The following is a 22,898-nucleotide window of genomic DNA, read 5'->3' on the forward strand; positions in this document are numbered from 1 at the left end:
AACGCTTGGTGAGGCTTGTAAAAATGAACAAATGCAAAGGTGAAAGTGGAGACGACATAAAGATCACCTTCGACATGAAGACGTACGTCATGTCTGAAAAAAAAATTGATCTGAGCAGGCCGCAATTGAGGAGACATACAAGCAAACGTTGGGGTTGTAATATGTTCTGATGAAACTACCTCTGGCTGAAGCAGTTTCATTTGAGTTGTACTTGTGACCCATGATGCTGATCGTATTGAACTTTACTATCAGGTTGCTTACCTTACTTTCGGGTTGAGTACCCTTCAACAAACAACTATCAAGTTCCACGGATATAGAGCGATAATAATCAACCGGGTGACCGAATTGGGCATATGACAGTCGAAGTCGTTTCTTGTTGAACTTTAAATGCAGGATAGTGTTTGGGGGCAGCACTTCATGACTTGGAATCGTTGTATCGCCGTATGCTAGGAACTCAAAAATTTCAAAAGTGGATACGGACTGTAAGATTTCCGCTTTCAAAATATTTTCCACGTAGTATTGCTGGGTGGCATGGATATCAACACCGATAAACAAATTCTTCAACCTTGTATCCAAATCGTTACCAAGTCCCAATGAAGGGAATTTCCGAGTCAGGTCGACGTGACAGACAATTTTCAAAAAGGTCGACATGACTGTGTGTTTATATTTGGGCTTGTTGTTTGTTCAGACATTCTTGAGGTCCTTATTGCACCGTTCATAAAAGAAGGCCGAATGAGAGCATAAGGGGTTATATTCTTTTATTCCTTCAGCCAAGTGTAGCATGTTGCGAGCGTTTCGATATAAATCTCTTTCATAAAAGCCGGTAAAGCCGATGCAAAGTATTCGCAAAAGACCATGCATCTTTCTTCGAAGAACTGGTTGTTGATGTTGTCTGTTCTAATTAGTTTTGGTGACCGACTAAAGAGAGGTGCCCCACAGTTTATTAACTAACCCTTATAATGTACTTTCTAAACTGCACTGTTGAAAAGTATTTATGTTTAAGAAGAAGACAAAAAGATTATTATAAAATAAATTCCCGATGGCTCCCTTTATTGATAATGAAAGAAGTGTTGAAGAAAATTCATTCACACCCAAAAGTATGATTATCAGTTGCGCGATTTGCCATGTCTCCTTAGACAACAGTAAGCGTGTATTTAATTGTCATTGCTCTATTATCAGATATATTAATTATAATAGCTTTACAAGAATCCATAGTTATTGTATCAGTGTTTTGGGAATTTTAGTTATTCTTCTATTCGTAACTAAGATTAGTACTGTCTTTCATCCAATTGTCATAAAACTTCACTATTTTGGTGAGGTTTAAGCATCGCGCACGAAACAACCTCTTTATAAACTCTCTTTGTAAGAGTTAGTTTCTAAACTCTTTTTATTTATTTTTTATTTTGTTAAGGCACAATCACAAATCAGCCCGACCCGGAACTTCAGTGTTAGACAGAAACAGAAAAATAAAAAATAAAAATGGCGCAGCATATACTTGCTTTTTATTTTATTTTTTTTCTTCAAGATGAGGAATCCTGCATTGGTGGTGAACAACCTCTTTGTATGGTAGCATGTAAGCATCCGTTTCTGCGCCCTCTTCTTCCCTTTTATTTTTTCTTCTTCAAGTTGAGGAATCCTGCATTGGTGGTTAACAACCTCTTTGTACGGTAGCATGTAAGCATCCGTTTCTGCGTCCTCTTCTTCCTTTTTATTTTTTCTTCTTCAAGTTGAGGAATCCTGCATTGGTGGTGAACAACCTCTTTGTATGGTAGCATGTAAGCATCCGTTTCTGCGCCCTCTTCTTCCCTTTTATTTTTTCTTCTTCAAGTTGAGGAATCCTGCATTGGTGGTGAACAACCTCTTTGTACGGTAGCATGTAAGCATCCGTTTCTGCGTCCTCTTCTTCCTTTTTATTTTTTCTTCTTCAAGTTGAGGAATCCTGCATTGGTGGTGAACAACCTCTTTGTACGGTAGCATGTAAGCATCCGTTTCTGCGTCCTCTTCTTCCTTTTTATTTTTTCTTCTTCAAGTTGAGGAATCCTGCATTGGTGGTGAACAACCTCTTTGTACGGTAGCATGTAAGCATCCGTTTCTGCGTCCTCTTCTTCCTTTTTATTTTTCTTCTTCAAGTTGAGGAATCCTGCATTGGTGGTGAACAACCTCTTTGTACGGTAGCATGTAAGCATCCGTTTCTGCGTCCTCTTCTTCCTTTTTATTTTTTCTTCTTCAAGTTGAGGAATCCTGCATTGGTGGTGAACAACCTCTTTGTATGGTAGCATGTAAGCATCCGTTTCTGCGCCCTCTTCTTCCCTTTTATTTTTTCTTCTTCAAGTTGAGGAATCCTGCATTGGTGGTGAACAACCTCTTTGTACGGTAGCATGTAAGCATCCGTTTCTGCGTCCTCTTCTTCCTTTTTATTTTTTCTTCTTCAAGTTGAGGAATCCTGCATTGGTGGTGAACAACCTCTTTGTATGGTAGCATGTAAGCATCCGTTTCTGCGCCCTCTTCTTCCTTTTTATTTTTTCTTCTTCAAGTTGAGGAATCCTGCATTGGTGGTGAACAACCTCTTTGTACGGTAGCATGTAAGCATCCGTTTCTGCGTCCTCTTCTTCCTTTTTATTTTTTCTTCTTCAAGTTGAGGAATCCTGCATTGGTGGTGAACAACCTCTTTGTATGGTAGCATGTAAGCATCCGTTTCTGCGCCCTCTTCTTCCCTTTTATTTTTTCTTCTTCAAGTTGAGGAATCCTGCATTGGTGGTGAACAACCTCTTTGTACGGTAGCATGTAAGCATCCGTTTCTGCGTCCTCTTCTTCCTTTTTATTTTTTCTTCTTCAAGTTGAGGAATCCTGCATTGGTGGTGAACAACCTCTTTGTACGGTAGCATGTAAGCATCCGTTTCTGCGTCCTCTTCTTCCTTTTTATTTTTTCTTCTTCAAGTTGAGGAATCCTGCATTGGTGGTGAACAACCTCTTTGTATGGTAGCATGTAAGCATCCGTTTCTGCGTCCTCTTCTTCCTTTTTATTTTTCTTCTTCAAGTTGAGGAATCCTGCATTGGTGGTGAACAACCTCTTTGTATGGTAGCATGTAAGCATCCGTTTCTGCGCCCTCTTCTTCCCTTTTATTTTTTCTTCTTCAAGTTGAGGAATCCTGCATTGGTGGTGAACAACCTCTTTGTACGGTAGCATGTAAGCATCCGTTTCTGCGTCCTCTTCTTCCTTTTTATTTTTTCTTCTTCAAGTTGAGGAATCCTGCATTGGTGGTGAACAACCTCTTTGTATGGTAGCATGTAAGCATCCGTTTCTGCGCCCTCTTCTTCCCTTTTATTTTTTCTTCTTCAAGTTGAGGAATCCTGCATTGGTGGTGAACAACCTCTTTGTACGGTAGCATGTAAGCATCCGTTTCTGCGTCCTCTTCTTCCTTTTTATTTTTTCTTCTTCAAGTTGAGGAATCCTGCATTGGTGGTGAACAACCTCTTTGTACGGTAGCATGTAAGCATCCGTTTCTGCGTCCTCTTCTTCCTTTTTAATTTTATTTCTTCAAGTTGAGGAATCCTGCATTGGTGGTGAACAACCTCTTTGTACGGTAGCATGTAAGCATCCGTTTCTGCGTCCTCTTCTTACCTTTTATTTTTATTTCTTCAAGTTGAGGAATCCTGCATTGGTGGTGAACAACCTCTTTGTATGGTAGCATGTAAGCATCCGTTTCTGCGTCCTCTTCTTCCTTTTTAATTTTATTTCTTCAAGTTGAGGAATCCTGCATTGGTGGTGAACAACCTCTTTGTATGGTAGCATGTAAGCATCCGTTTCTGCGTCCTCTTCTTACCTTTTATTTTTATTTCTTCAAGTTGAGGAATCCTGCATTGGTGGTGAACAACCTCTTTGTATGGTAGCATGTAAGCGTCCGTTTCTGCGCCCTCTTCTTACCTTTTATTTTCATTTCTTCAAGTTGAGGAATCCTACATTGTAAGCATTCGTCCATGCAGCGATGTCGAAGTAATTTACCATTGTGTTGCCCACGCCTCCCGTCTCGGCACTATGCAAGCATCTGTTCTGGGTTTTCATTTAAAACAATTATGAATGTTTGTATTATAATCCTTTACAAAAATGCTATTTTTAACGAACTTCTATCTCGTGTGGTCACTATTTTTTTTAGCTTGATCTCTTGGACATTCTTAAGCTCCTAATTACCTCATCTTTCTCCTGATATCAATTTGGTACACTACTATAGCCCTTTGCATTCTTTCCGCTTAATAAAATCTTCAAATTCAACCAAAAAAACATAACGTACATCCAAATATCCATTAGTCGCCCAAAAAAATCACAAAGAACGAAAACTTTTTCAAATAGACCCAATATACTTATATTTAAATACATAGTTTGTAAATATTTGGTTGGACCACCACGAACATCAATTACATCCTGACATCTTTCTGTCATACTCGAGACTAATTTATCTGCAAGCTCAATGGATAATTTCTCCCATTCCTCTTTAACAACTGCCATTAAATTTTTGATATTGTTTAACGATTGTCTTCTTTCACGTATTTTGAGCTCAAGATGTTCGACGGGGTTCAAATCAGGGCTTTGAGCAGGCCAGTACTCAAAACCTCTGATTCGGCGACTCTCTTTCCACCACCTCGCATAAGCCCCAGTATGACAGCTGGCTCCGTCTTCTTGTAGAATAAAGTTTATTACCACAGTCATTCAAGTTGTTGAACCAAGTGTCGAAATCACCTGCTAAAGCATTGATAGACTTGTCTTGATCAGTAGTACCATCAATGATCGTTAGATGTCCGAAACCACCAGGCCAAAAACAACCCCAAATCATTACCCCCACCACCGCCCCACTTTACTGTTGGAGCAGTATGATTCCCCAGGTATCTTTTTCCGGTTTTACAAAGTAATCGCTTACCTCCATCATTGCCTGTAATGGAAAAACGTGACTCATCGGACCAAACGACGCTTCTCTACTGCTCCTTGATCCAATGGACGTGAGGTTTGGCCCAAACAAGCCGTTTTTTCTTGTAATGCTCCGCAAGACGTGTCTTATGAGCCTCACGAAAGGATCCAAAGCCCATATTTTTCAATGAAGAGATAACCGACCTTCTACATACGTTAATGCCAGCCTTTCACAATTCCAGTCTCAAATCATTATAGGTGACAAATGGGTCCTTTCTGATAACGTGTTCCAAATGCTTTTGGGCTCTCTCGTCAACTTCTTTGGATACTCCAGATAATGTTTTTGGCAAAGGACTACCTGTTTCTTTTATTCTTTTTATAACACTATACACAGTAGACTTTGGCAAACCTGTGTCCTTTACAATGGTACTTAAAGATACACCATGCTTATGAAGTGAATAAGTACCCCCAAAGTTTATCCTCTTTTGTTGCTTGCCAGATATAATATTTGTTGAATCTGCTAAGGGCATGTTGAAGTAATAATAAAAGTAGGGAAGAAACGAGAGAGTATTCATAAAAAAGGGGAACGGAAAATTGTCTTAAAAATGGAAGTGTGCGAAATTCATTTATATGTGACTGTATCTATGCCATAGTTCGATTTTGATTAATTACAAACATTTAGCATAGGCACCGTAAATAATAAATAGTTGTGTGAAATAAATGAATGAGATATAGCAAAATGTAGTTTGATTTATTGGTTTTATGAGCTTTGCAATGTTGATAAAAACATTTATTGTTTAAGTTTATACTATGAGTTACACATAGTGATTTTAAAATTTCCCAGTGTAGGTTCATGAACGTCACATTGTCTTTTATATGCAAACACTTTTTTTTTTCAAATAAATAAATAACCATGGATTTCTCATACTGTTTAACTAAAGATGTTCAATTACCTGTTTCCATTAGAATGTAGGTCTATAATAAAAAATTCGACCTAGTTCCCTATGCTTATCTTTGTACCTCTTTTAGTGCAACATTAGAGCGGAAGCGCGATTTAAGCACAACGTATAGTACTCCTCCTCCCTCTATTCACATTTGCCTGAAATCTAAACGTTATAAGTAGTGTTATACCCGATCTGTTCGTTACTGTCCAGCTTTTTGGTGACAATAAACCATTGACTGTACCTGTTCGAACAAGTTACAAAGCTTTTAAAAACCAATGGAGGTAATTAGTTTTCTTCTTCTTTCCCTTACATTTCAAACTAAAACATGTCGGGTACCTTCTAGCTGGAACGAATGGTTAACTTTACCAATCAAATATTGTGATTTGCCTGCTTCTGCACAGTTCGCTATTACTGTGTGGGATACCAGTATCGGACCTCGTAAAGTAAAACCAATAGGAGGGACCACATTACGCTTATTCGGTAAACAATTGTAAGTGTACAAAAAAGACGATACAATCTGTGCTCTTTTTTTCTAACAACTCAGATACTAGTACTTTACGAAAGGGTAAACACAAGCTGTATTTGTGGCCTGATTGTGAAGCGGATGGAAATCATGAAACAACAACACCGAGTAAATTGAAGCATAACGACGATAATGATATGAACAAATTGGAAAAGGTTTAGAAAAGGGAGACGCTGGAGCGAAACTAAATTTAACATGTGTACATATATAGCTCGTCAAGCGTTATGATTGTGGTGATATTCGACCTGTAGAGTGGTTGGATAATTTGGCATTTAGACAAATTGAAATGATACACAAGGTAATAATAACCGATTTTTTTTTCTTTGATGCAGTGCATAATACTTCATGCTTTAATTAGAATGCTTCGAATGTATCCAACGAGCTAGCACTTTATATAGATCTTCCCAAATTCGATTTTCCTGTAGTCTATGGAGAAATGGTATAACTTTTTTAAAATATCAATGTGAAGAACGAAGGGTTAATAAAATGTGACAGGAATATTCTTTACCAGGTCCGTTTACTTCAATATTGCATCATGGAGGGCAAACAACCAACGAACTGCAATCCCAAATTCAACAAGAGACCCCCATGATAACAGCCATGAACCAACCTATTTACCCCGATAATACAAGTTTGGACACAAATAACAGAGACAATTTCCAGAATATACATTATTCCGTCGTACTTGATCCGGACATCTTACGAGATAATCCTGTCGAAGCTAAGCATCGTCGTTTAGTACGTAGTCACCGCAACGGACCGTTGGATAGAGATCTTAAACCGAATCCAAAAATCCGCGATGAATTGAATGTAGGACACTTTATTTTTAAAAAAGGAGGATTTATACTTACATTAATGTAGAGCATCATGTCATACCCTCCTACACAACCGCTGACGCCAGAAGAAAAAGATTTGGTCTGGAAATTTAGATTCTATTTGACGAGGGATAAACGTGTATGTAAACAATACATAACTAATAAACGACACACCTAATCTTCTTTTATATAGGGATTAACGAAATTCTTGAAATGTGTACTTTGGACAGACCCTACTGAAGTCCGACAAGCTGTCGACATATTACCCCTTTGGGTAGATATCGATGTGGATGATGCATTGGAGTTACTCGGAAAAGAGTTTGAAAACAGATCTGTTCGTACCTATGCTGTAGACCAATTAAGAAAAGCAGATGATGATGTAAATATTATTTACGTGGTATAAAATACATGTATGAGACGTTCCCTTAACACATAATATGTAGGATCTCTTGTTGTATCTTTTACAGCTTGTCCAAGCCTTGAAATTTGAACGCATTGATGACAAGACAGAAGCCTCGTACGACTCTTCTCTTGTACAGTTTTTAATTGAACGCGCTATCAATAATCCAATTCTTGGTACTTATCTGTACTGGTATGTGATGGTCGAATGTCAGGATAAAAAGTATGGCAAGATGTATGCCAAGGTGGCATTTCATTTCTTTGGAGAATTATTGGAGGTAAAATATTTGAATATGGAAAAAAAAATTATCAGTTTAAACACTGAAAAAAAAAATAGATACCCGATGGATACGACAGAAGGGACGAGCTCAGGCGTCAAGGTCAATTAATTGACGAATTGTCTAAGCTGTCTAAAAACATTCGCGCTTCGAAAGACGGGCGCATGAAAAAGGTAATCTATATATATCATCGTTTAAAATATCTGTTAATAACATGTAACTGTAGATTGATAAGTTACGCTCAGTGATTGGTGACCCAAAGGGACCACTTCATGATTTTATTCCTCTATCGTTTCCACTCGACCCCACCAAACAAGTATCGGGTCTGGTACCTGGTAATTATTTTATACCTGACATGACCCTTTTTTTGTCCTCTTTCTAAACTTCTATCACTACTTCTAGCAAAATGTGGCATTTTTAACAGTAATCTGCAACCATTACGACTTGTATTTAAATGCGCCGACGAGCAAGAATACCCAGTTCTATTCAAGACGGGGGATGATCTAAGACAAGATCAGCTTGTGATCCAGATCATTTCATTAATGGATAAATTATTACTGAAGGAAAACTTGGATCTAAAACTAACCCCATACAAAGTGCTTGCAACAGGGCCAGAGCATGGATTAATGCAATTTGTACAGTCTAGCTCTCTAGCTGCTGTCTTGAATGAGCATCAGAACAATGTTCGTAGTTTCTTCAAAAAGCACCATCCTAGCAGCGAGCCCAATAACGTATACGGTATTGATCCAAAGGTGATGGAAACTTATACTCGCAGTTGTGGTATGATCTCTACGAATTAGTGTATTATTCCAATTTTTTTTTAAAAAATTTTTGTATCATTATAGCGGGCTACTGTGTCATTACGTATTTGTTGGGTGTGGGTGATCGACATTTGGATAATTTACTCTTATCACCCGATGGACATTTATTCCATGTTGATTTCGGATTTATCCTTGGTCGAGATCCCAAGCCATTCCCACCTCCTATGAAACTGTGTAAAGAGATGATTGAAGCGATGGGTGGTGCGGATTCTCAGCATTACATGAACTTTCAGCAATACTGCTACACCGCGTTCATCACTTTGCGTAGAAATGCAAACCTTATCCTCAATCTATTTGCCTTGATGGTGGATGCTAATATCCCTGATATCAAAATTGAACCAGATAAAGCTGTCATGAAGGTACCTAAAAATACCACTGGGAACGTAATGTGTTTTACTAATAGATAAAAACATAGGTCCAAGAGAAATTTCGGCTGGATTTGTCTGAAGAAGCAGCTATTGCTCATTTCAGAGGCCTGATATCTGAAAGTGTGAATGCATTATTCCCCCAAATTTTGGAGACAGTGCATAGGTGGGCCCAGTATTGGCGAAGATAATCCCGCTAACGAAGATGGATTTTTTTTTTTATATTCCCTCAAAATAAAAAACCCTTTTGGCGTCATTCTAAATATTTCAACATTTCATAGGGTCGCACACAAGAATAACATCTTGTGCCTGAAAAATGGCCCAAAAATCAACCTTACTTTGATAACATCCTATATCCATTGCATATATAAAAAGAAAGAAACCCTAGTCTATTCTTTTCCATGTTTTTCTTCTCTATTTTTGTTGCTTTATTTGAAAATCACAATGATTTGGTATTTACAGTAAAAATCCTAAAGGGACCATTTTTCTCCCTCTTTACCAAGATTTAGCTTGTTCGATTTCCTCTAATTTTTTTGCGTGCTTGTTAACGACTTGCAAAATGTTGTTGATCTTCATTTTGTCAGAGTCCAAAGCGATCTTTTGGCCGTCACCTATGTTTTAATAAAGAAAGAAAAACGTCAGAAGCTTAAATCGGCATCGTCCATGCTAATGACTTACGATAAACGACTTGAATGTGAGAAGGTGCAGCAGGATCCGATAAGACGTTAGTGGCAATTTTAATGGTGGGGTTGACTTTACGAGCTCCATTGGTGTTTACGTGATTTAAAAACAATCTACATTAACCGGGGGTGAATATAAATATGAGAATCAACCAGCAAAATCCAAGTTACTGTCAAATTATATTACCTAGAGGACTTGGAGGCAGTGTTGAAAGGAGCCAAAGCAACCTTAATTTCGGTAATTTGTCTCATAAACATATTGTGTAAGAAAGCACTATTTTTTATTCGAGTGAATGTGAAAAAAAAAGAAAGACAAAAGTTTAAGCCCTGGGGGATGTGTCTTATTGTTTAAACTCAGACAAATTTATGTTTTACTGCTTCTTTGACCTCCTTGGAGACGCCATCAGAATTGACCACCAATCTTTTAGCATTACTGACTGACAAACCTTTCAACCATATAGGTGGGTTCTCTTTTATTTTCCCCTGTTGAATAAGTTCCTTTACTCCTTCTCCTATATTTCCTCCAAACATGGCCATGCTTATTTTAATATCGCTATCTTCAAATCCTGTCAAAGGATCTGTGTCACCATTGTTGTTAAAGGGTAAATCCAACTAAATGCATGACATAATAAGCACATGATTTTTATATTATGTATAAGAACACTTACATCTACATGTATTCTTCTATGACCCGTTAGAGACTTCCACGAGAAGTCTCCTCCCATACTATCAAACCTCTGTTCTAACTTATCTAAATCCATAGGCACAATACGCTTCTTTTCCTCACTTGTTAAACGCGACTCTTCAAAGGCCAAATGTCTCTTTTGCCTGATATCTAGCGGATTGGCGTCTAAACCATTTTTTGAAAATCCTGCAAACACAGCTTCTGACGTTTCGTTTTGTGCAAAATGACCCAAGGTATTGACCAGTATATCTTGGATTGGTTCTATATGCATTCCGCTCGCAGAAAATGTATTCAAAACCGCTTCTCTAAATTGTACATCGTTTGGCTTGGTCAATATATATTCTGCTGAAACCAAAACATTGGATTCCATGTAATAGATCATGCATCCGAATCTGTAGTCTGGATAAACAGGGTCCTTTTTTCTTTTGTCTGCAATCGCCAGGGTAAATTTAAAAACGCCTGAGCTAGCCTCTCGAGCGCCATAGGCATACTACACAGGGTTTTTATGAATATACTGGTGTGCTTCTTTAAAAAGGTGTATGTAAACTTACACTTTGAAAAAATAAATCTAGGTGCTTTTCCATGCCTCTTTTTATGTCCACCATATCTAAACCTCTGTTCACCTTTCCGGTGAGTCTAAAAACATTCCAACATTTTCTTCGTCTACTTATAAGAGCTAACGTAATGTTGAGCAAATTACCAGGAATCTATTGGAAACAACTTACTTGACATTTTCATTTGACAAACTTGATATAAAGTGAGACCATTAGGCTAGGGTAGACCAGGTCAGTGTCAGAAGTGGCTTAAGGCAAATTATTTGGAGAATTACCCAATCGATCTTCGTCATTTGAAAAATGAAGCCTGCTTTGTCTAGATGTTTATAATTTTCAATTTTGCTTCCAGGGCGCCGTAATTCTGGAATTTTAAGCCAATCCTCAACAAACTGGTGTAGATTTGCTAAAGATGATGCATTTATAATGACCAACAATCCTGGTTCATAAGGCACAATGCGCAAATCATTTTTACTCAACATGTTTAAAAAAAAAATATATCGTTTACACTCCAACGCAGTCCTCCCTCCCCTTTTTTTATTGAACAATTTTAGTCTCCCGCATTTATTTGTTAATGCGCTTTTATTTTGGTGAGTGGCTTTTTTAAACATTGAGATTTCTGGTGGCAGCGTTTAATTCTTCGTCCTTGATAGCATCTTCTCTTTTAACATCGGCCATCATCTTGTTTAGTGATTGTTGAGATAAGGAGCGGGAATGGCGCTTAAATTTAGATACGGCTTTGATCTAATCAAGATAAATGTGAGATACACTTTTACAATAAAAAAAAAAAGAGTTTGTACTTACCACAGCGAAAATACTTGCAATGCTTTTAATAGCATTGTTCATTTCCTCTTCGGTAACTTCAGACACAACATCACAATTATCCTCTTCAGAAATCATTGTTTCGGTGCCGTCATTTGTGATCCAAGCGTGGTTCTAATATTTGTAAATATAATTTAACATTACACACAATCGTCATGTAGTACAATTCTACTTACACGAAGTTCCCTCATTGTAATACGCGTGTCTGGATTTCTATCCAGGATCCTATGAAATAAATCTAACAGATTCCCAGATATACTTCCATATTCGATCCTATGCAACAAAGGTTTAGTATCCTTCTTCAGAAACTAATGATATAAAAGAGAAATTACGGTGCTTCTTTGATCATGTCATATAATTCCAACAGATTACCGCTTACGAACGGAGTTTTACCAAAGATCATACAATACAGTGTAACACCCATTGACCAAAGATCTGTGGCTTTACCAGACACCTCACCATGTTTTGCAACACATAATTCAGGAGCCATGAATGCAGGACTGCCAGCGGATTTCTTCAATCTATCGTTTCCTTTCACAAAAATCTCGGACACTCCAAAATCAACAATCTTTAACACGTCGTCCTTTGATAATAGTAAGTTATCCGGTTTAATATCACGATGCACAATATCGTTTGCATGTACTAGTATAATTAGTATATAAATAGACCATTTAAAAACCGAGTGGCTTACAATATTCAATGCCAAGCATCATTTCTTTAAAATATCTTCTAGCCATATCATCGGAATAAGGTTTAGCAACTTCATCCACTTCGATCTCCATCAGCACACCTTTATGCATCATTTCAAATACTACATGTACAAAAATACATTAGGATCCACCTATCACATTCATCCTTTTATTTTACCTCACCCATATAAAGAGAGTCACCTGAAGGATCATCTAAAACTTCAAATAATCGAACGATATGCGGATGGTTCAATTTCTTTAAAACAGCCATTTCACCTCGTACCAGATCAAGCGGGTTTGTACTTTTAGCTGCTGCTGCCACTGCACCGCGTCCAACACCCAATCCCATAACACGGCCGCGTCCTCTTGGTCCACCTCTACGGAACAGATCCATTTGTTCCTTCTTTCTCATTCTCGATTTACTGAACTCTTTAATGGCCTATGTATCTGTGTCAGTTACAAAACACATACGCGCTTGCTGTAAAAAAATACTCACATATTCCGTGTTTGTGTTCTCATCTATACCGAGATGAACAGTTCCAAAAGCGCCTCTACCGATTTCCTTCTTGAGTAGATAATTATTTATTTTGCGTAAGCCTTCTTTTGTTTCTGAGGTAGTCGCACCTAGCGTTTCCACGACGATAGAAGGAGGTCGTACGCTCTTTCTTTTGGTGCTGGTAGAAGAATGAGGTGAATCTGGTGGCGATGGTGTTGCAGACATTTATTTTTTTAAAAGTTTCAATTAAGGAAAAAAAAGAAAAAAAAATAAAAATAAAAAGAGCCTAAAATAAAAATAAAAAAGGATTTATATGGTGAAATTTTATTGCAACATGCAAGCCACATTGCCAAGAAAGCTTATTTTTTTAATATTTTATAGCAAATATGCAAAACAATAACAACTTTAATTATAGAGCCATGCTATTTACAGTTATATGTTACATCAAGTGGTATATTCGAGTCTATCTTCGTCATCTTGGCAGAGCAGCCACATTTATCAAACTATGGAATTTCAGGACATATCAGTTATATTTTCTTGATCTCGGATTTTACTTGGCAGTCGAAGCATAAATACATGCCAAACTTCTAAACAAATATATGTACCAGAACTACAAATTTAATGTCCATTGTATTTAGACCATGCTAGATAAATGCATCATCATAAGTGATGTACATACAATGATTTAAAAGGAGACTTAAATATCCTTTTTGCCTATTCGGCCGATTGACATGCGCCTATCCAAAATTGGTCACAATGTCTTAAAAACCTGTGCGGACTCTGGAATAAGGCACAAAAGCAGGCGATAACATGAATCTGTTCACTGTTGATACTGAAAGAACCCTTACCAAACTTGCTTTTAAAAGGTCCAAAACTCCATACTGTCTAGGCACAATCAGTCTGTATACTTGAAATTAGAAACCCAGTAGATTTTAGTTTAATGGCACTTTAACCCTTGTCTGCCATCTCCTTATATCTTGTTAATATTTAAGAGAAAAAGATGGCCGATAGTAAATTACGTACCTTTTTTATATATTCTCGTAAATATTTACCCTTCATACGGTTATGCTCTCATTTTGCTGTGAAGGAATTATGATATGCAATATATATACGTCTTATTGCACGATCAATAGACTTTAGTCTGTTCTTCTGTTTGGTTTTACCTATAGTTTATAAATATACAGCATCACCTTAAACCACAAAAATGTACCCAACCACTGATTCGAGGTTCTTGTGGCTGACGAAAAACTCGAATTATTTAACAACATCTAAGACACCAAAAAAAAGGTAACGACAGTTCTTAAATACAGTGATATATTCAGCTTAAGTTCAGTGTGTTTGAAGTACATTTAAAAGTAAAGTACTGTTGTAGCGTATTAAATACCATCGATATGTAATGATTTCACATCGTCTTCAAGACGTTGAAAGGAGGGATCTCTTAAAAGGGAAAAAAAAATAGGAATGACTAGCCTCGCCATCTTCCACACTGACAATGACCCTTAATGTAATAATTGTGGCTCTTCACTAAAAACGATACTTTTTAAGATAAGGTGCTGAACTTATGTGAAATAACCCTTCTTCTTGTGGATGCTAAGATGCAAACAATAGAATCTGTATCAATGTCTCGACGTTAGTACCGTTTATAAGTTGTCGGAAGAGGACACATGTGGTTCAATGTGAGCAAATTAAGATAAACGATCGAACAAGATTATGTTAATGTCTGCAATGACCAAACAAATCCACTTTGACTAAAAAAATAAAAAGAAGGAGAGGTTTGTCCTTGTCAGATTACAAGAAAGTTTATTTTTATTGAATAAGGGGTGTGTATTGGATGAAAGAAGTGGGGGGAATATGGATGAGAAAATGAGGTAGCTTTTTATAAATTCGTGAGGTTTTATCTTCTGTCACCGACAATGGAGGTAGTGATAGTTGTTTTTAAAGGGGCGATATGAGTTGTAGTTGTTGAAGACGCAATGCTCATAATGCTGTTTTCTTCGGTTGTGTCTGGCAAGCCAATCATGTAACCTAATTGTCTGGTAAATTCATGTACGGACTCTGTAAAATAATAGCCATTGGTGAAGCTATTGTGTTGAGCAAGACTGATAAGAGAAGAGGTTATTTAGTATAAACATGATTGGTAATGGAGATTCAAAATTATACCTTTTAGCCCATTCACTAACGGATTCAGGGCTGTAGCATTCACCTTGACGTAAATTAGATGATGTGGTCTGGATAGCAAGCTTCCAAAAATCATTTAAGTCTTGATATAAGCTTCTCTTCAAGGCGTTGTTTTCATCGTTGTCCCAATTAGGTATTCTGTGTGCAATGTGTGTGGCATGGTCCAGAAAAGAAAAACAAGTCGAGGGAAAGACTTGAGAAGAGGTGAAATGATTTGCATATTGAAGAATAGTGTCCTAGTTTAGAAAAAAATGTGTTAAAATATTTCTCTACTAACTAAAAATATTTACTTACGATAAGATCAGCGAGATACTCTCGTACTCTAGAAAAAGTATAATCATCCCTACCAGGGCCATTCTTATTAAAAGGAAAACTGTTCATGAACTTCTTTTCTAAATCAATCAATACATTCATGGATGATAAAATTGTTGGTGCAGGAATATAGTTCATTATTTCTTGTCGCACTTCGGGTTGCTTTTTCAATAACGAATTTATAATATTAATCAATGCATCTTTGTCCATGGTTTCTATAGGAGAAAAAAGAGAGCGAAATAAAGGAGTGAATACACAAACAATTATTTATTTATTTACTACGTACCTAATAAAGCTCCTCTAATAGATCTTTTTTGAACACCTGATTTATGTCTTTTCAACTCGCTTATTTTAAGACATTTACTTGATCGACGCTGTTGATGTTTATTGATCGAACTACACTCGATCATATCTTCATCTTCTGAATTTCGGCGTTTACGGCCTGCTCAAAACAATATCAGCATTTCTTCACGAACAAGTATTACATGCTTATCTTACCTCGGGTTAAATCTTGCTGTTGCATATTATTGTTGTTCATATTAGCCATATTGTTAAAAAAAAAGAGAGTGAAATGAAAGAATAGTTGTCTTTTTTTTATGTTTGAAAAGAGAGAAAAAAAGGAAAAAAGAAAAAAAAAGGAAAAATGCACCAATACCTGCTTGCGTCTTCATTACCCAACTTAGTTCAACATTAAAAAGGTCACGCTAGACTGTGACTCTATTTACAATCAAAGCTGAGTGGTTGCTAAAACCCGCCGTGTATTTTCTGGTTTTGGATTTAGTCTCCGCCAAATATGTCATTCAGCGGAACTGGGATTTTTGCATTGCACTTGTACAAATAGCGCATGATGTTATTATCGTGACATGCTTTGGTTGAGACTGTTCTAAACGACAATTTTTTTTTACTGTTTTTGACGTTCTTCACGTAGTTTAAGGATTTAGAAAGCTTAAGTAAAAAGGGTAAAAAAATACTGTGTCGTCGAAAAACAGTGCTTGAAAGTGTCATCATTTTAAGGTTCACAGTCGTAATAAAAATTGATAAATGAGTTTAATAAATTTATTAGAGAGGGGCTGTGAGTCCTGAACGGCAAAAAAACACGCACACATACTTTGTTAGCATTTAATGATTTAATGTACACTTGGGAGAGGGAGACTGTAAGTCCCGAATGGTAAAAAAAAAAAGAAAAACTAAATCACAAGAGGGCCGCAGGTCCCGATCGGCATTCTAAAGAACGCCTAAAAAACAGATTACTCTCTCTCAAGAAATTTTGCTCCAGGGACAGATCTAATAAGCAAAGCTGTACTTACGAATGACAAAGTCATCAACATTTTATGCAAAACTATTAACAATAGCCCACGGGATCATTACATGGCTGCACCAAGTGAATTCTTGGACTAAAGTGCCTGGGACTTTTCTTTGACAGGAAAATTATAAAATGTCATTTTTGATCAAATCGTTTCGAGAAAAGCCTCCCAAAAATACCCCTTAGTGATTATCCACCTATAATAGTAGAAGTCCAAAAAGGTGTGAATAAAAAATACATGTCTTGCGCAGTACGCAACTCCACGTTGGTTTACGAAAAGTATAATAAATACCCAGTTGTTTTATTAATTGGCGTATCTACAGTAACCACATCAGTAACCAGCAAATTAACCCCGGCGATAGACTACCCGCATTGCCTAGAAGTGACATGTCTATTCTGGGCTAAACGCTGTTTAATAATGTCTTCTATTACATTATCAAAGATTGACCAGGCTGAGCAACTTGATTCGTTAGCAGCTATTAGTATTTTTTTATGTTCACAAAAAGTCTCGATAGCGTACCTTGACTACGGCTCCGATAATTATACTATGCAGCTCTTATACAAAGTAGCAAGAATATATGCTGAACAATTAGCTGGAGAAGAATCAGAAAAAGCAGAGACTATTGATTCGAATTGTGATAATACGGCAAACCAAATTGAAAAATTAAAAGGCACATGCAACAAGAGGATGAAACTGCAATTGAAAGAGCAATGCTATACTTAGATGATACCTTTAACTATCTTAAAAGACAAAAAAGAAAATAAACAGCAGGAAGGGAGACAAGGAGGTAGTGGTATTTAATTTACTCGTGGTAAAGCAACACATCAAGAGTGCTGACAAGAGAAAAATAAGGAGGTTTGCTACCCCTCGCCCCCTTTATGGGTGAGTAACAACAATGTCAAGTTTTCTCATTTGTGCGTATCAAAATAGGCTTAAAAAGAAGACAGTAGTTATTTGGTTTAAACCTAATGGGTCGATTTTTAAGTGCAAGCTCAAGCAGGTTAGTCTTTTAGATGAAGTAAATATATGAGTTACAGACGCATACAATAGGCCACTTATCCGTGCCCTTTAATGTGATGACACATTTTCTATTGATAAATTTTTCTCCTACTTTAGCAATACACCCATTTAATGATAACAGATATATTTCTCTTTAGTTCATTTCATTTGTAGGCTATGGATGGAAAATTAATTTTTTTATGCAATTATTTATTCCGTCGCTGATTAAAATTTATTCTAAGCGTGCACGATAATTTGTATAACAGGTTGAATCAGCCAATGTCAATGACAAGCAGTCCATGGCAATGATTAGAATTCTCCGTTTGAGACGTATAATATTTCTGACAGAGGGAAATGATCTATCCTAGATCTCAGGTCTTGATGAATTCAAGAGCTTTTGGATGGATGAGGCCAACAAATATTACTTTAAGACTAACATGATTTGATTTTAACATGCATAATATTTTACGCAATCTTTTACGTCATTTACTATACTTTTTATGGCTTTAAGTTTGGTGGTTTCTTTAACTTTAGTCATGGTTGTTTAGTCGTATTTAGGATTATTATATTTATTATATTTACAAATTATAAAGGTATTAGGATATTATTATACATTTTTTTTTCAAGGGATGGCGTTGTGTTAGAGTCTTTTGCAATAGTTGATTGGTATCCATCCAGAACGATGATCGTCAATTGTTGTGCCAAACCACCAATTTTGATCAATGTAATCTTCATCTTGACTGATTCTAAGTATCGTCCCTTTCTTAACATCTAATCGCTCTTCCTCGTGCGTTCCGAAATCATAAAGTACAACACACTCAAAATCTTTGGACGTCAAAACTGGACCATCCTGCTCTAGATCAATCAAATCCTCTATCTTGGTCGCTTGTGGGGAGGGTGGAAAAACATTACTAATAAATGATGAATTTGTATATGTGTCTAGATGATATGATGTCAGTGATGCCGTCATAAAAATAAGATATGTGACTTACCACTGTCAGCGATAGATCTTTGAGAGTACACATCTTGAGATCGCTGTCTTATTGGTAGTGACGCTGTCGATGATGTACTTATCAGACTATTTGTATATCTTTGTTTGTGAATGATACTAATGTTGCTTGTAATATCCTCCACTTTATCGAATCTATCCATATGTTTTGTCACAATTTCTTCGTAAGAGGATGCTGCTTGCATACCTAAATTCTGCTCCACCAACTTGACCCATTCACGCTGCATTAATCCAAAGAATTTTAGTTGAACCAAAGCTAATCCGCCTGTCAGAATATCAAAGTATTGCGAGGTCAGCTGGAAGAATTTGGGTAGTTCATCCACGAGTTGAGCATTAATAGAAACGTAAGCATCTGCCGATTCCTGTAATGATTTATCTGGTATATCGCCCTTTGATTTTAGGTCTCGGACTCGGTCATAATCAATCATTTTCAGTGCACGTTTATTTATAACTTGGGTAGGGTTTTCAAACACTTTGAGACAATCATCAATTCGACTATATACAAATCCACGTACGTCATTGTCCTATTAAAGAATTAGTCTTTTCATCCTGATGAGCTTTGATAATACCTACCAATTCCCTAGATAGTGTTGCGGATAGATATGAAGCCATTTTATGGAAGTCATTGATGTTCGTCAAGCCTTTCACTCTTACTCCTCCCCACGAACCATACAAAGTCTCCATACTACAGGCCAGTTGTTGAAGATTATCGAATCCAATTTTAACATGTCGTACCCAGCCTTGAACATCTCTAGCTAACTGACGTATATCTTCTTGCTGTTCCTCAAATTTTACATGCAATGCTTCAAACAGTAAATCGTGAGTGGGCTCTATTGCAAATCCTGTCGCCTGTTTGAATTTCTGAGCTCTTCTGGTGATTCGTTTATTAATACCATGGCTATCGATAAAGAAAAGAAAAATAGAGCGTTAATATGAAGAAGTGTAAGACAAAGAGATCTACTTACACAACCTGCAAATGGATAAGTTAGTTTATGACGACAAGCTTTTTCCTTTAGTTTTTTTTTAAAAAAAAACTTACATTGATGTCGGTTTTCTTTTTGTCCCCAACAATTTTTTCTACTATGTCCTTTCTTCTTTTTATTTCATTGATGTTATCTGCTACTTCTTGTATTTCCTTGACAGCAGCAGAAAGATCATCGTGATCATTATGAGTAGGAGAAGTCAATGCCAGAATTTCTCGTAATAACAAAGGATATTTGAGAACACGTTGAACTGGCTTGATTAATAAACTACCCAAATCCCAACTAGTCGTTTTACCCTGAATCTGCTCTTTACATTTCTAGATAAATCTTGTTAGCAAATAATTTTTCCATGAAAGGGGAAAGTGAGAAAGCTTACAGCTAAAAATGCCTGAACTTCCGCTTGAGATTCCAATTCCTGCAATTTCAACACAGCATCTTCATGTCTTTTACAGTATTCGCTATAAATACTATCGATTGAACTCATTGATTCTCTAAACGCTGTACCGACACAGTCCTTTTCACATGAGTTTTCCAAGACAGCAACAAATGTCTTTTCAAATGCAATGATATCCAATAAATTTGAGAATAAATGTCGGACGTTTGATTTGGTAAAGCAAGTTGTAGCTTGATCATAATAAATTTCTTTCAATAAGAGCATATCTTTCTTGTAAGTTCTCTCGGTTTCTAACAGCTCTTGAATGACCTTGAATCTTTTCGTTGTTGCCCCTCCCGTGACTTGGGGAGAAAGTGAAGTGATATCATCACCAGAGTTAGGCCGTGTAATCGAATTTTTAAGGTTTTCATGGTCTATTTGCTGCTGTTGCTGCTGTTGATTAGTGAACCAGCTACTAATGTGCCAACCACGTTTAGAGTTTGTCGATGATGAATTTTGCGAAGAAGTGGATGTACTGCTCTTTATACTGCTATTACCGGTGGTCGTACGAGAGATCATGACAGGAATATGTAACATGGAAGAAGGCGAAGTTACTATATGTGGGCTGGGTAAACTTTTATTGGCCGTATCAACGGATAATGAGGATGAGTTCGATGATTGTCTTTGTGGGTTATATTGTTGTGCTGTTTGCTGTTCTTTTCGAAAATTTAACTTTGGTTTTGCCGGTAAAGCAGGCGGTCCAGTTTTAGCCGTAGATACTAGCTTCGCTGGTGTCGGTGGCCCTGTCTTAGACGGCTTTAAAGGTATTGGTGGTCGATAGGATGACTATAAGAGTTATGTTATATTAAAATATAAACTACCTCGGAATAAAGTGTGTATTTACCTGTTTTATAGGGATAGTATTTTCTTGTTGAAATCTTGCTCTAATGTCTTTAAATGCAATGGGCGTCTGGTCAATAGCGTCGTCTTGTTCGATACGTTTAGGTCTCAAAGAAGGAGGTTTTGAAGGTAGTACTGGTTTAGGTTTTTCGAGATGAGCAACTGGTTCGAAAACACGCGAAAGCCTGTTTACAGTTGAGCCACCACCGTCTTCTTCATGTTGCAGATGCTGTATATAAGACGAACGGTGTTTGCTTTCCAGAGTTTTTGAAAAGGCATCTGGTGGTTGATGCCGATGCATTTATTCCACTTTTCTTTCGAGTAAGAAAATAACAAAAAAATTGAACAGTAGTAAAAAAAAGAGAAAGGAAAAACAGTAAAATTTAAATTATGAATTAATTAAAGGTGGGGAATGAAAAATGAAATGCAAAAAAGAAAAAAAAAATTAAACTTTAGCTAGTAATTTGCCTTTAGACATACTCATACGAAGTATAATCATAAAAAAGGCTGATATAATAGACATGGAACCAGCAAATTGAATAGCTGCTGTCCAGCCAAACGTACTTTGAAGTAAACCAATAATCGGGGTGCCAAGTAAATTTCCAATCACTGTAGTCATGTAAGCCATGCCTAGACCTCTTTGGATGTTCTCAACTCCCACAATATCCGCGCACGTTACAGGTAACAGTGACACAAATCCACCAGCGGTTAATCCATACAAGACACAATAAACCGCAAACAGAGCATAACTTTTTGCAAATTCCCAAATCACCATTGTGAACACGCCTGTTTCAATAAAAGTATTCAGTAAAATAAAAAATAAAAATATTTTTAAAATTAATCTTACCTGCTAAAAATGTACAGACAAACATTGTATTGGATGACTTCCAAAATGCAAAATAGAATTAAATAGAATAGAATTAACTCCGGGAATTTGATTTTCCGAGTTAATTTTTTTTTGTTCCAAAACCATAAAATAGAATTAACTTTCAATAAATTTTATTAATTTTCATAATTCAAAATTTCTTGCTCTCTCGCCTTCCAATTAGCATAGTAAACAGTATTAATTTGGTTGACGCCAACCGTTCTTACACTGAAGTTGTGTAGTCTCCATACAAGGGTCAAGATTTCATAACGCTTAATTTTATCCGAAGGAAGCTTGGTATGAAGTCTTCCAAAAGACCCTTGTATGGCTCTCATACCCCATTCCACTGCCTGTCTATGCTTGGTAATGATAGCATGTTTCTTTTGTGTCTGCACGTTGGCTCTTTCAATGCCAATTGCGTTTTCTCTTGGTACACTTAGCACTTTGTTTTCAAACTCTCGCTTACAAGGGAAAGCAGAATCCGCAAGAAGCTTGAAAGGGCTTGGACATTTGTAAGCAAGAAACCTTTCGTAAAGTGGAATTGCTATTTCGGCATCATGCCAAGAACCAGGACAGTTATATCTATAAGAAAAAGAGTCAATTTAGTTTTGTTTGTTTAGAGAATCAAACAAGTATGTCAATCCTACCTCACATAGGCGATACAGCCATCCGGGGTATATACTAAAACTTGTGAGGCATAGCAATCACCTTTCCATCCGTTATAGTACGCATTTTGCTCGAATGGGTCTTCAGGATGTTGTATTCTAAGGTTAAGACCGTCAACAAAGCCAAACACTCCTTCTAACACCTGTTTCTCAAAGTCATTTGTGGTGTTCGTAAGCACCATATCGTTAAACGTTGTCATTTCATCTGTAGTGGGCCAACCAATTTTCCAACGAGGGTCTTTTTTGTTTTTTTCAAAAACGTTTAAGAGGGTTTGAATACCCATAGTTTTAAATCTACTGAGTGTTGCAGCAGGGACACCAAATATTATACAGAGTGTCTCC

The 22,898-nt window shown here is 36.9% G+C and overlaps 9 protein-coding genes across 9 annotated transcripts; 3 read left to right on the forward strand and 6 right to left on the reverse strand.

Annotated features, from left to right (window-relative positions):
• Nucleotides 1-1,039: 1,039 nt before the first annotated feature.
• Nucleotides 1,040-4,078, forward strand: EV154DRAFT_563394 (uncharacterized protein; the record flags this gene model as incomplete). Its single annotated transcript, XM_051605781.1, has 25 exons — nucleotides 1,040-1,097; nucleotides 1,526-1,573; nucleotides 1,728-1,775; nucleotides 1,829-1,876; nucleotides 1,930-1,977; nucleotides 2,031-2,078; nucleotides 2,131-2,178; nucleotides 2,232-2,279; nucleotides 2,333-2,380; nucleotides 2,434-2,481; nucleotides 2,535-2,582; nucleotides 2,636-2,683; nucleotides 2,737-2,784; nucleotides 2,838-2,885; nucleotides 2,939-2,986; nucleotides 3,039-3,086; nucleotides 3,140-3,187; nucleotides 3,241-3,288; nucleotides 3,342-3,389; nucleotides 3,443-3,490; nucleotides 3,544-3,591; nucleotides 3,645-3,692; nucleotides 3,746-3,793; nucleotides 3,847-3,894; nucleotides 3,948-4,078. 25 exons carry the CDS (start codon nucleotides 1,040-1,042, stop codon nucleotides 4,076-4,078), a joined length of 1,293 nt encoding a protein of 430 aa, XP_051457677.1.
• Nucleotides 4,079-6,026: 1,948 nt separating this feature from the next.
• On the forward strand, nucleotides 6,027-9,373 carry EV154DRAFT_225312 (kinase-like domain-containing protein). The gene is made up of 14 exons (XM_051594469.1): nucleotides 6,027-6,125; nucleotides 6,246-6,334; nucleotides 6,396-6,522; nucleotides 6,579-6,665; nucleotides 6,726-6,806; nucleotides 6,863-7,177; nucleotides 7,229-7,321; nucleotides 7,376-7,561; nucleotides 7,626-7,859; nucleotides 7,919-8,032; nucleotides 8,086-8,194; nucleotides 8,262-8,639; nucleotides 8,705-9,039; nucleotides 9,096-9,373. The coding sequence occupies exons 1-14, from the start codon at nucleotides 6,120-6,122 to the stop codon at nucleotides 9,234-9,236; spliced, it is 2,295 nt and encodes a 764-aa protein (XP_051457678.1). The 5' UTR covers nucleotides 6,027-6,119; the 3' UTR covers nucleotides 9,237-9,373.
• Nucleotides 9,374-9,427: 54 nt separating this feature from the next.
• EV154DRAFT_443183 (uncharacterized protein) lies at nucleotides 9,428-10,010 on the reverse strand. The gene is made up of 3 exons (XM_051597012.1): nucleotides 9,913-10,010; nucleotides 9,724-9,839; nucleotides 9,428-9,656 (listed from the first exon to the last, which is right to left on the reverse strand). Exons 1-3 carry the CDS (start codon nucleotides 9,981-9,983, stop codon nucleotides 9,541-9,543), a joined length of 303 nt encoding a protein of 100 aa, XP_051457679.1. The 5' UTR covers nucleotides 9,984-10,010; the 3' UTR covers nucleotides 9,428-9,540.
• EV154DRAFT_225364 (uncharacterized protein) lies at nucleotides 9,814-11,178 on the reverse strand. Its single transcript, XM_051594470.1, has 3 exons — nucleotides 10,394-11,178; nucleotides 9,913-10,337; nucleotides 9,814-9,839 (listed from the first exon to the last, which is right to left on the reverse strand). Exons 1-2 carry the CDS (start codon nucleotides 10,790-10,792, stop codon nucleotides 10,080-10,082), a joined length of 657 nt encoding a protein of 218 aa, XP_051457680.1. The 5' UTR covers nucleotides 10,793-11,178; the 3' UTR covers nucleotides 9,814-9,839; nucleotides 9,913-10,079.
• A 386-nt stretch (nucleotides 11,179-11,564) lies between these two features.
• Nucleotides 11,565-13,193, reverse strand: EV154DRAFT_563400 (kinase-like domain-containing protein; the record flags this gene model as incomplete). The annotated part of the gene is made up of 7 exons (XM_051605782.1): nucleotides 11,565-11,705; nucleotides 11,766-11,897; nucleotides 11,960-12,056; nucleotides 12,116-12,425; nucleotides 12,475-12,594; nucleotides 12,656-12,911; nucleotides 12,969-13,193. The coding sequence occupies 7 exons, from the start codon at nucleotides 13,191-13,193 to the stop codon at nucleotides 11,565-11,567; spliced, it is 1,281 nt and encodes a 426-aa protein (XP_051457681.1).
• Nucleotides 13,194-14,714: 1,521 nt separating this feature from the next.
• Nucleotides 14,715-15,735, reverse strand: EV154DRAFT_225477 (Cut8 six-helix bundle-domain-containing protein). The gene is made up of 3 exons (XM_051594471.1): nucleotides 15,441-15,735; nucleotides 15,129-15,382; nucleotides 14,715-15,067 (listed from the first exon to the last, which is right to left on the reverse strand). The coding sequence occupies exons 1-3, from the start codon at nucleotides 15,666-15,668 to the stop codon at nucleotides 14,863-14,865; spliced, it is 687 nt and encodes a 228-aa protein (XP_051457682.1). The 5' UTR covers nucleotides 15,669-15,735; the 3' UTR covers nucleotides 14,715-14,862.
• Nucleotides 15,736-16,945: 1,210 nt separating this feature from the next.
• Nucleotides 16,946-17,419, forward strand: EV154DRAFT_402610 (uncharacterized protein; the record flags this gene model as incomplete). Its single annotated transcript, XM_051595307.1, has 1 exon — nucleotides 16,946-17,419. A coding segment is annotated over one exon (474 nt), but the record flags the coding sequence as incomplete, so codon positions are not given.
• A 775-nt stretch (nucleotides 17,420-18,194) lies between these two features.
• On the reverse strand, nucleotides 18,195-21,594 carry EV154DRAFT_508484 (uncharacterized protein). The gene is made up of 7 exons (XM_051601517.1): nucleotides 21,031-21,594; nucleotides 20,130-20,972; nucleotides 19,810-20,070; nucleotides 19,769-19,773; nucleotides 19,344-19,668; nucleotides 18,754-19,294; nucleotides 18,195-18,700 (listed from the first exon to the last, which is right to left on the reverse strand). Exons 1-7 carry the CDS (start codon nucleotides 21,325-21,327, stop codon nucleotides 18,402-18,404), a joined length of 2,571 nt encoding a protein of 856 aa, XP_051457684.1. The 5' UTR covers nucleotides 21,328-21,594; the 3' UTR covers nucleotides 18,195-18,401.
• EV154DRAFT_563404 (uncharacterized protein) lies at nucleotides 21,472-21,898 on the reverse strand (the record flags this gene model as incomplete). Its single annotated transcript, XM_051605783.1, has 2 exons — nucleotides 21,472-21,812; nucleotides 21,874-21,898. The coding sequence occupies 2 exons, from the start codon at nucleotides 21,896-21,898 to the stop codon at nucleotides 21,472-21,474; spliced, it is 366 nt and encodes a 121-aa protein (XP_051457685.1).
• Nucleotides 21,899-22,898: the final 1,000 nt, after the last annotated feature.

Source organism: Mucor mucedo, assembly GCF_025094135.1.
Source record: "Mucor mucedo strain NRRL 3635 chromosome Unknown EV154scaffold_44, whole genome shotgun sequence".
NCBI classification, from domain to species: domain Eukaryota; kingdom Fungi; phylum Mucoromycota; class Mucoromycetes; order Mucorales; family Mucoraceae; genus Mucor; species Mucor mucedo.

Bases quoted from the DNA above. Each gene is read 5' to 3' on its own strand.
- EV154DRAFT_225312 (XM_051594469.1), top strand. The intron at 6,335-6,395 runs GTAAGTGTACAA...CTCAGATACTAG, and splicing joins CGCTTATTCGGTAAACAATT to TACTTTACGAAAGGGTAAAC. The intron at 8,033-8,085 runs GTAATCTATATA...ATGTAACTGTAG, and splicing joins AAGACGGGCGCATGAAAAAG to ATTGATAAGTTACGCTCAGT.
- EV154DRAFT_443183 (XM_051597012.1), bottom strand. From the start codon at position 9,983: ATGTTTATGAGACAAATTACCGAAATTAAGGTTGCTTTGGCTCCTTTC. The intron at 9,840-9,912 runs GTAATATAATTT...CGGTTAATGTAG, and splicing joins ACTGCCTCCAAGTCCTCTAG to ATTGTTTTTAAATCACGTAA. The intron at 9,657-9,723 runs GTAAGTCATTAG...ATTAAAACATAG, and splicing joins TCACATTCAAGTCGTTTATC to GTGACGGCCAAAAGATCGCT.
- EV154DRAFT_225364 (XM_051594470.1), bottom strand. From the start codon at position 10,792: ATGATCTATTACATGGAATCCAATGTTTTGGTTTCAGCAGAATATATA. The intron at 10,338-10,393 runs GTAAGTGTTCTT...TCATGCATTTAG, and splicing joins ATAGAAGAATACATGTAGAT to TTGGATTTACCCTTTAACAA.
- EV154DRAFT_225477 (XM_051594471.1), bottom strand. From the start codon at position 15,668: ATGGACAAAGATGCATTGATTAATATTATAAATTCGTTATTGAAAAAG. The intron at 15,383-15,440 runs GTAAGTAAATAT...TTTCTAAACTAG, and splicing joins AGTATCTCGCTGATCTTATC to GACACTATTCTTCAATATGC. The intron at 15,068-15,128 runs GTATAATTTTGA...TTCTCTTATCAG, and splicing joins GTTAGTGAATGGGCTAAAAG to TCTTGCTCAACACAATAGCT.
- EV154DRAFT_508484 (XM_051601517.1), bottom strand. From the start codon at position 21,327: ATGCATCGGCATCAACCACCAGATGCCTTTTCAAAAACTCTGGAAAGC. The intron at 20,973-21,030 runs GTAAATACACAC...TAACTCTTATAG, and splicing joins ATACTATCCCTATAAAACAG to TCATCCTATCGACCACCAAT. The intron at 18,701-18,753 runs GTAAGTCACATA...CATATCATCTAG, and splicing joins AAGATCTATCGCTGACAGTG to ACACATATACAAATTCATCA.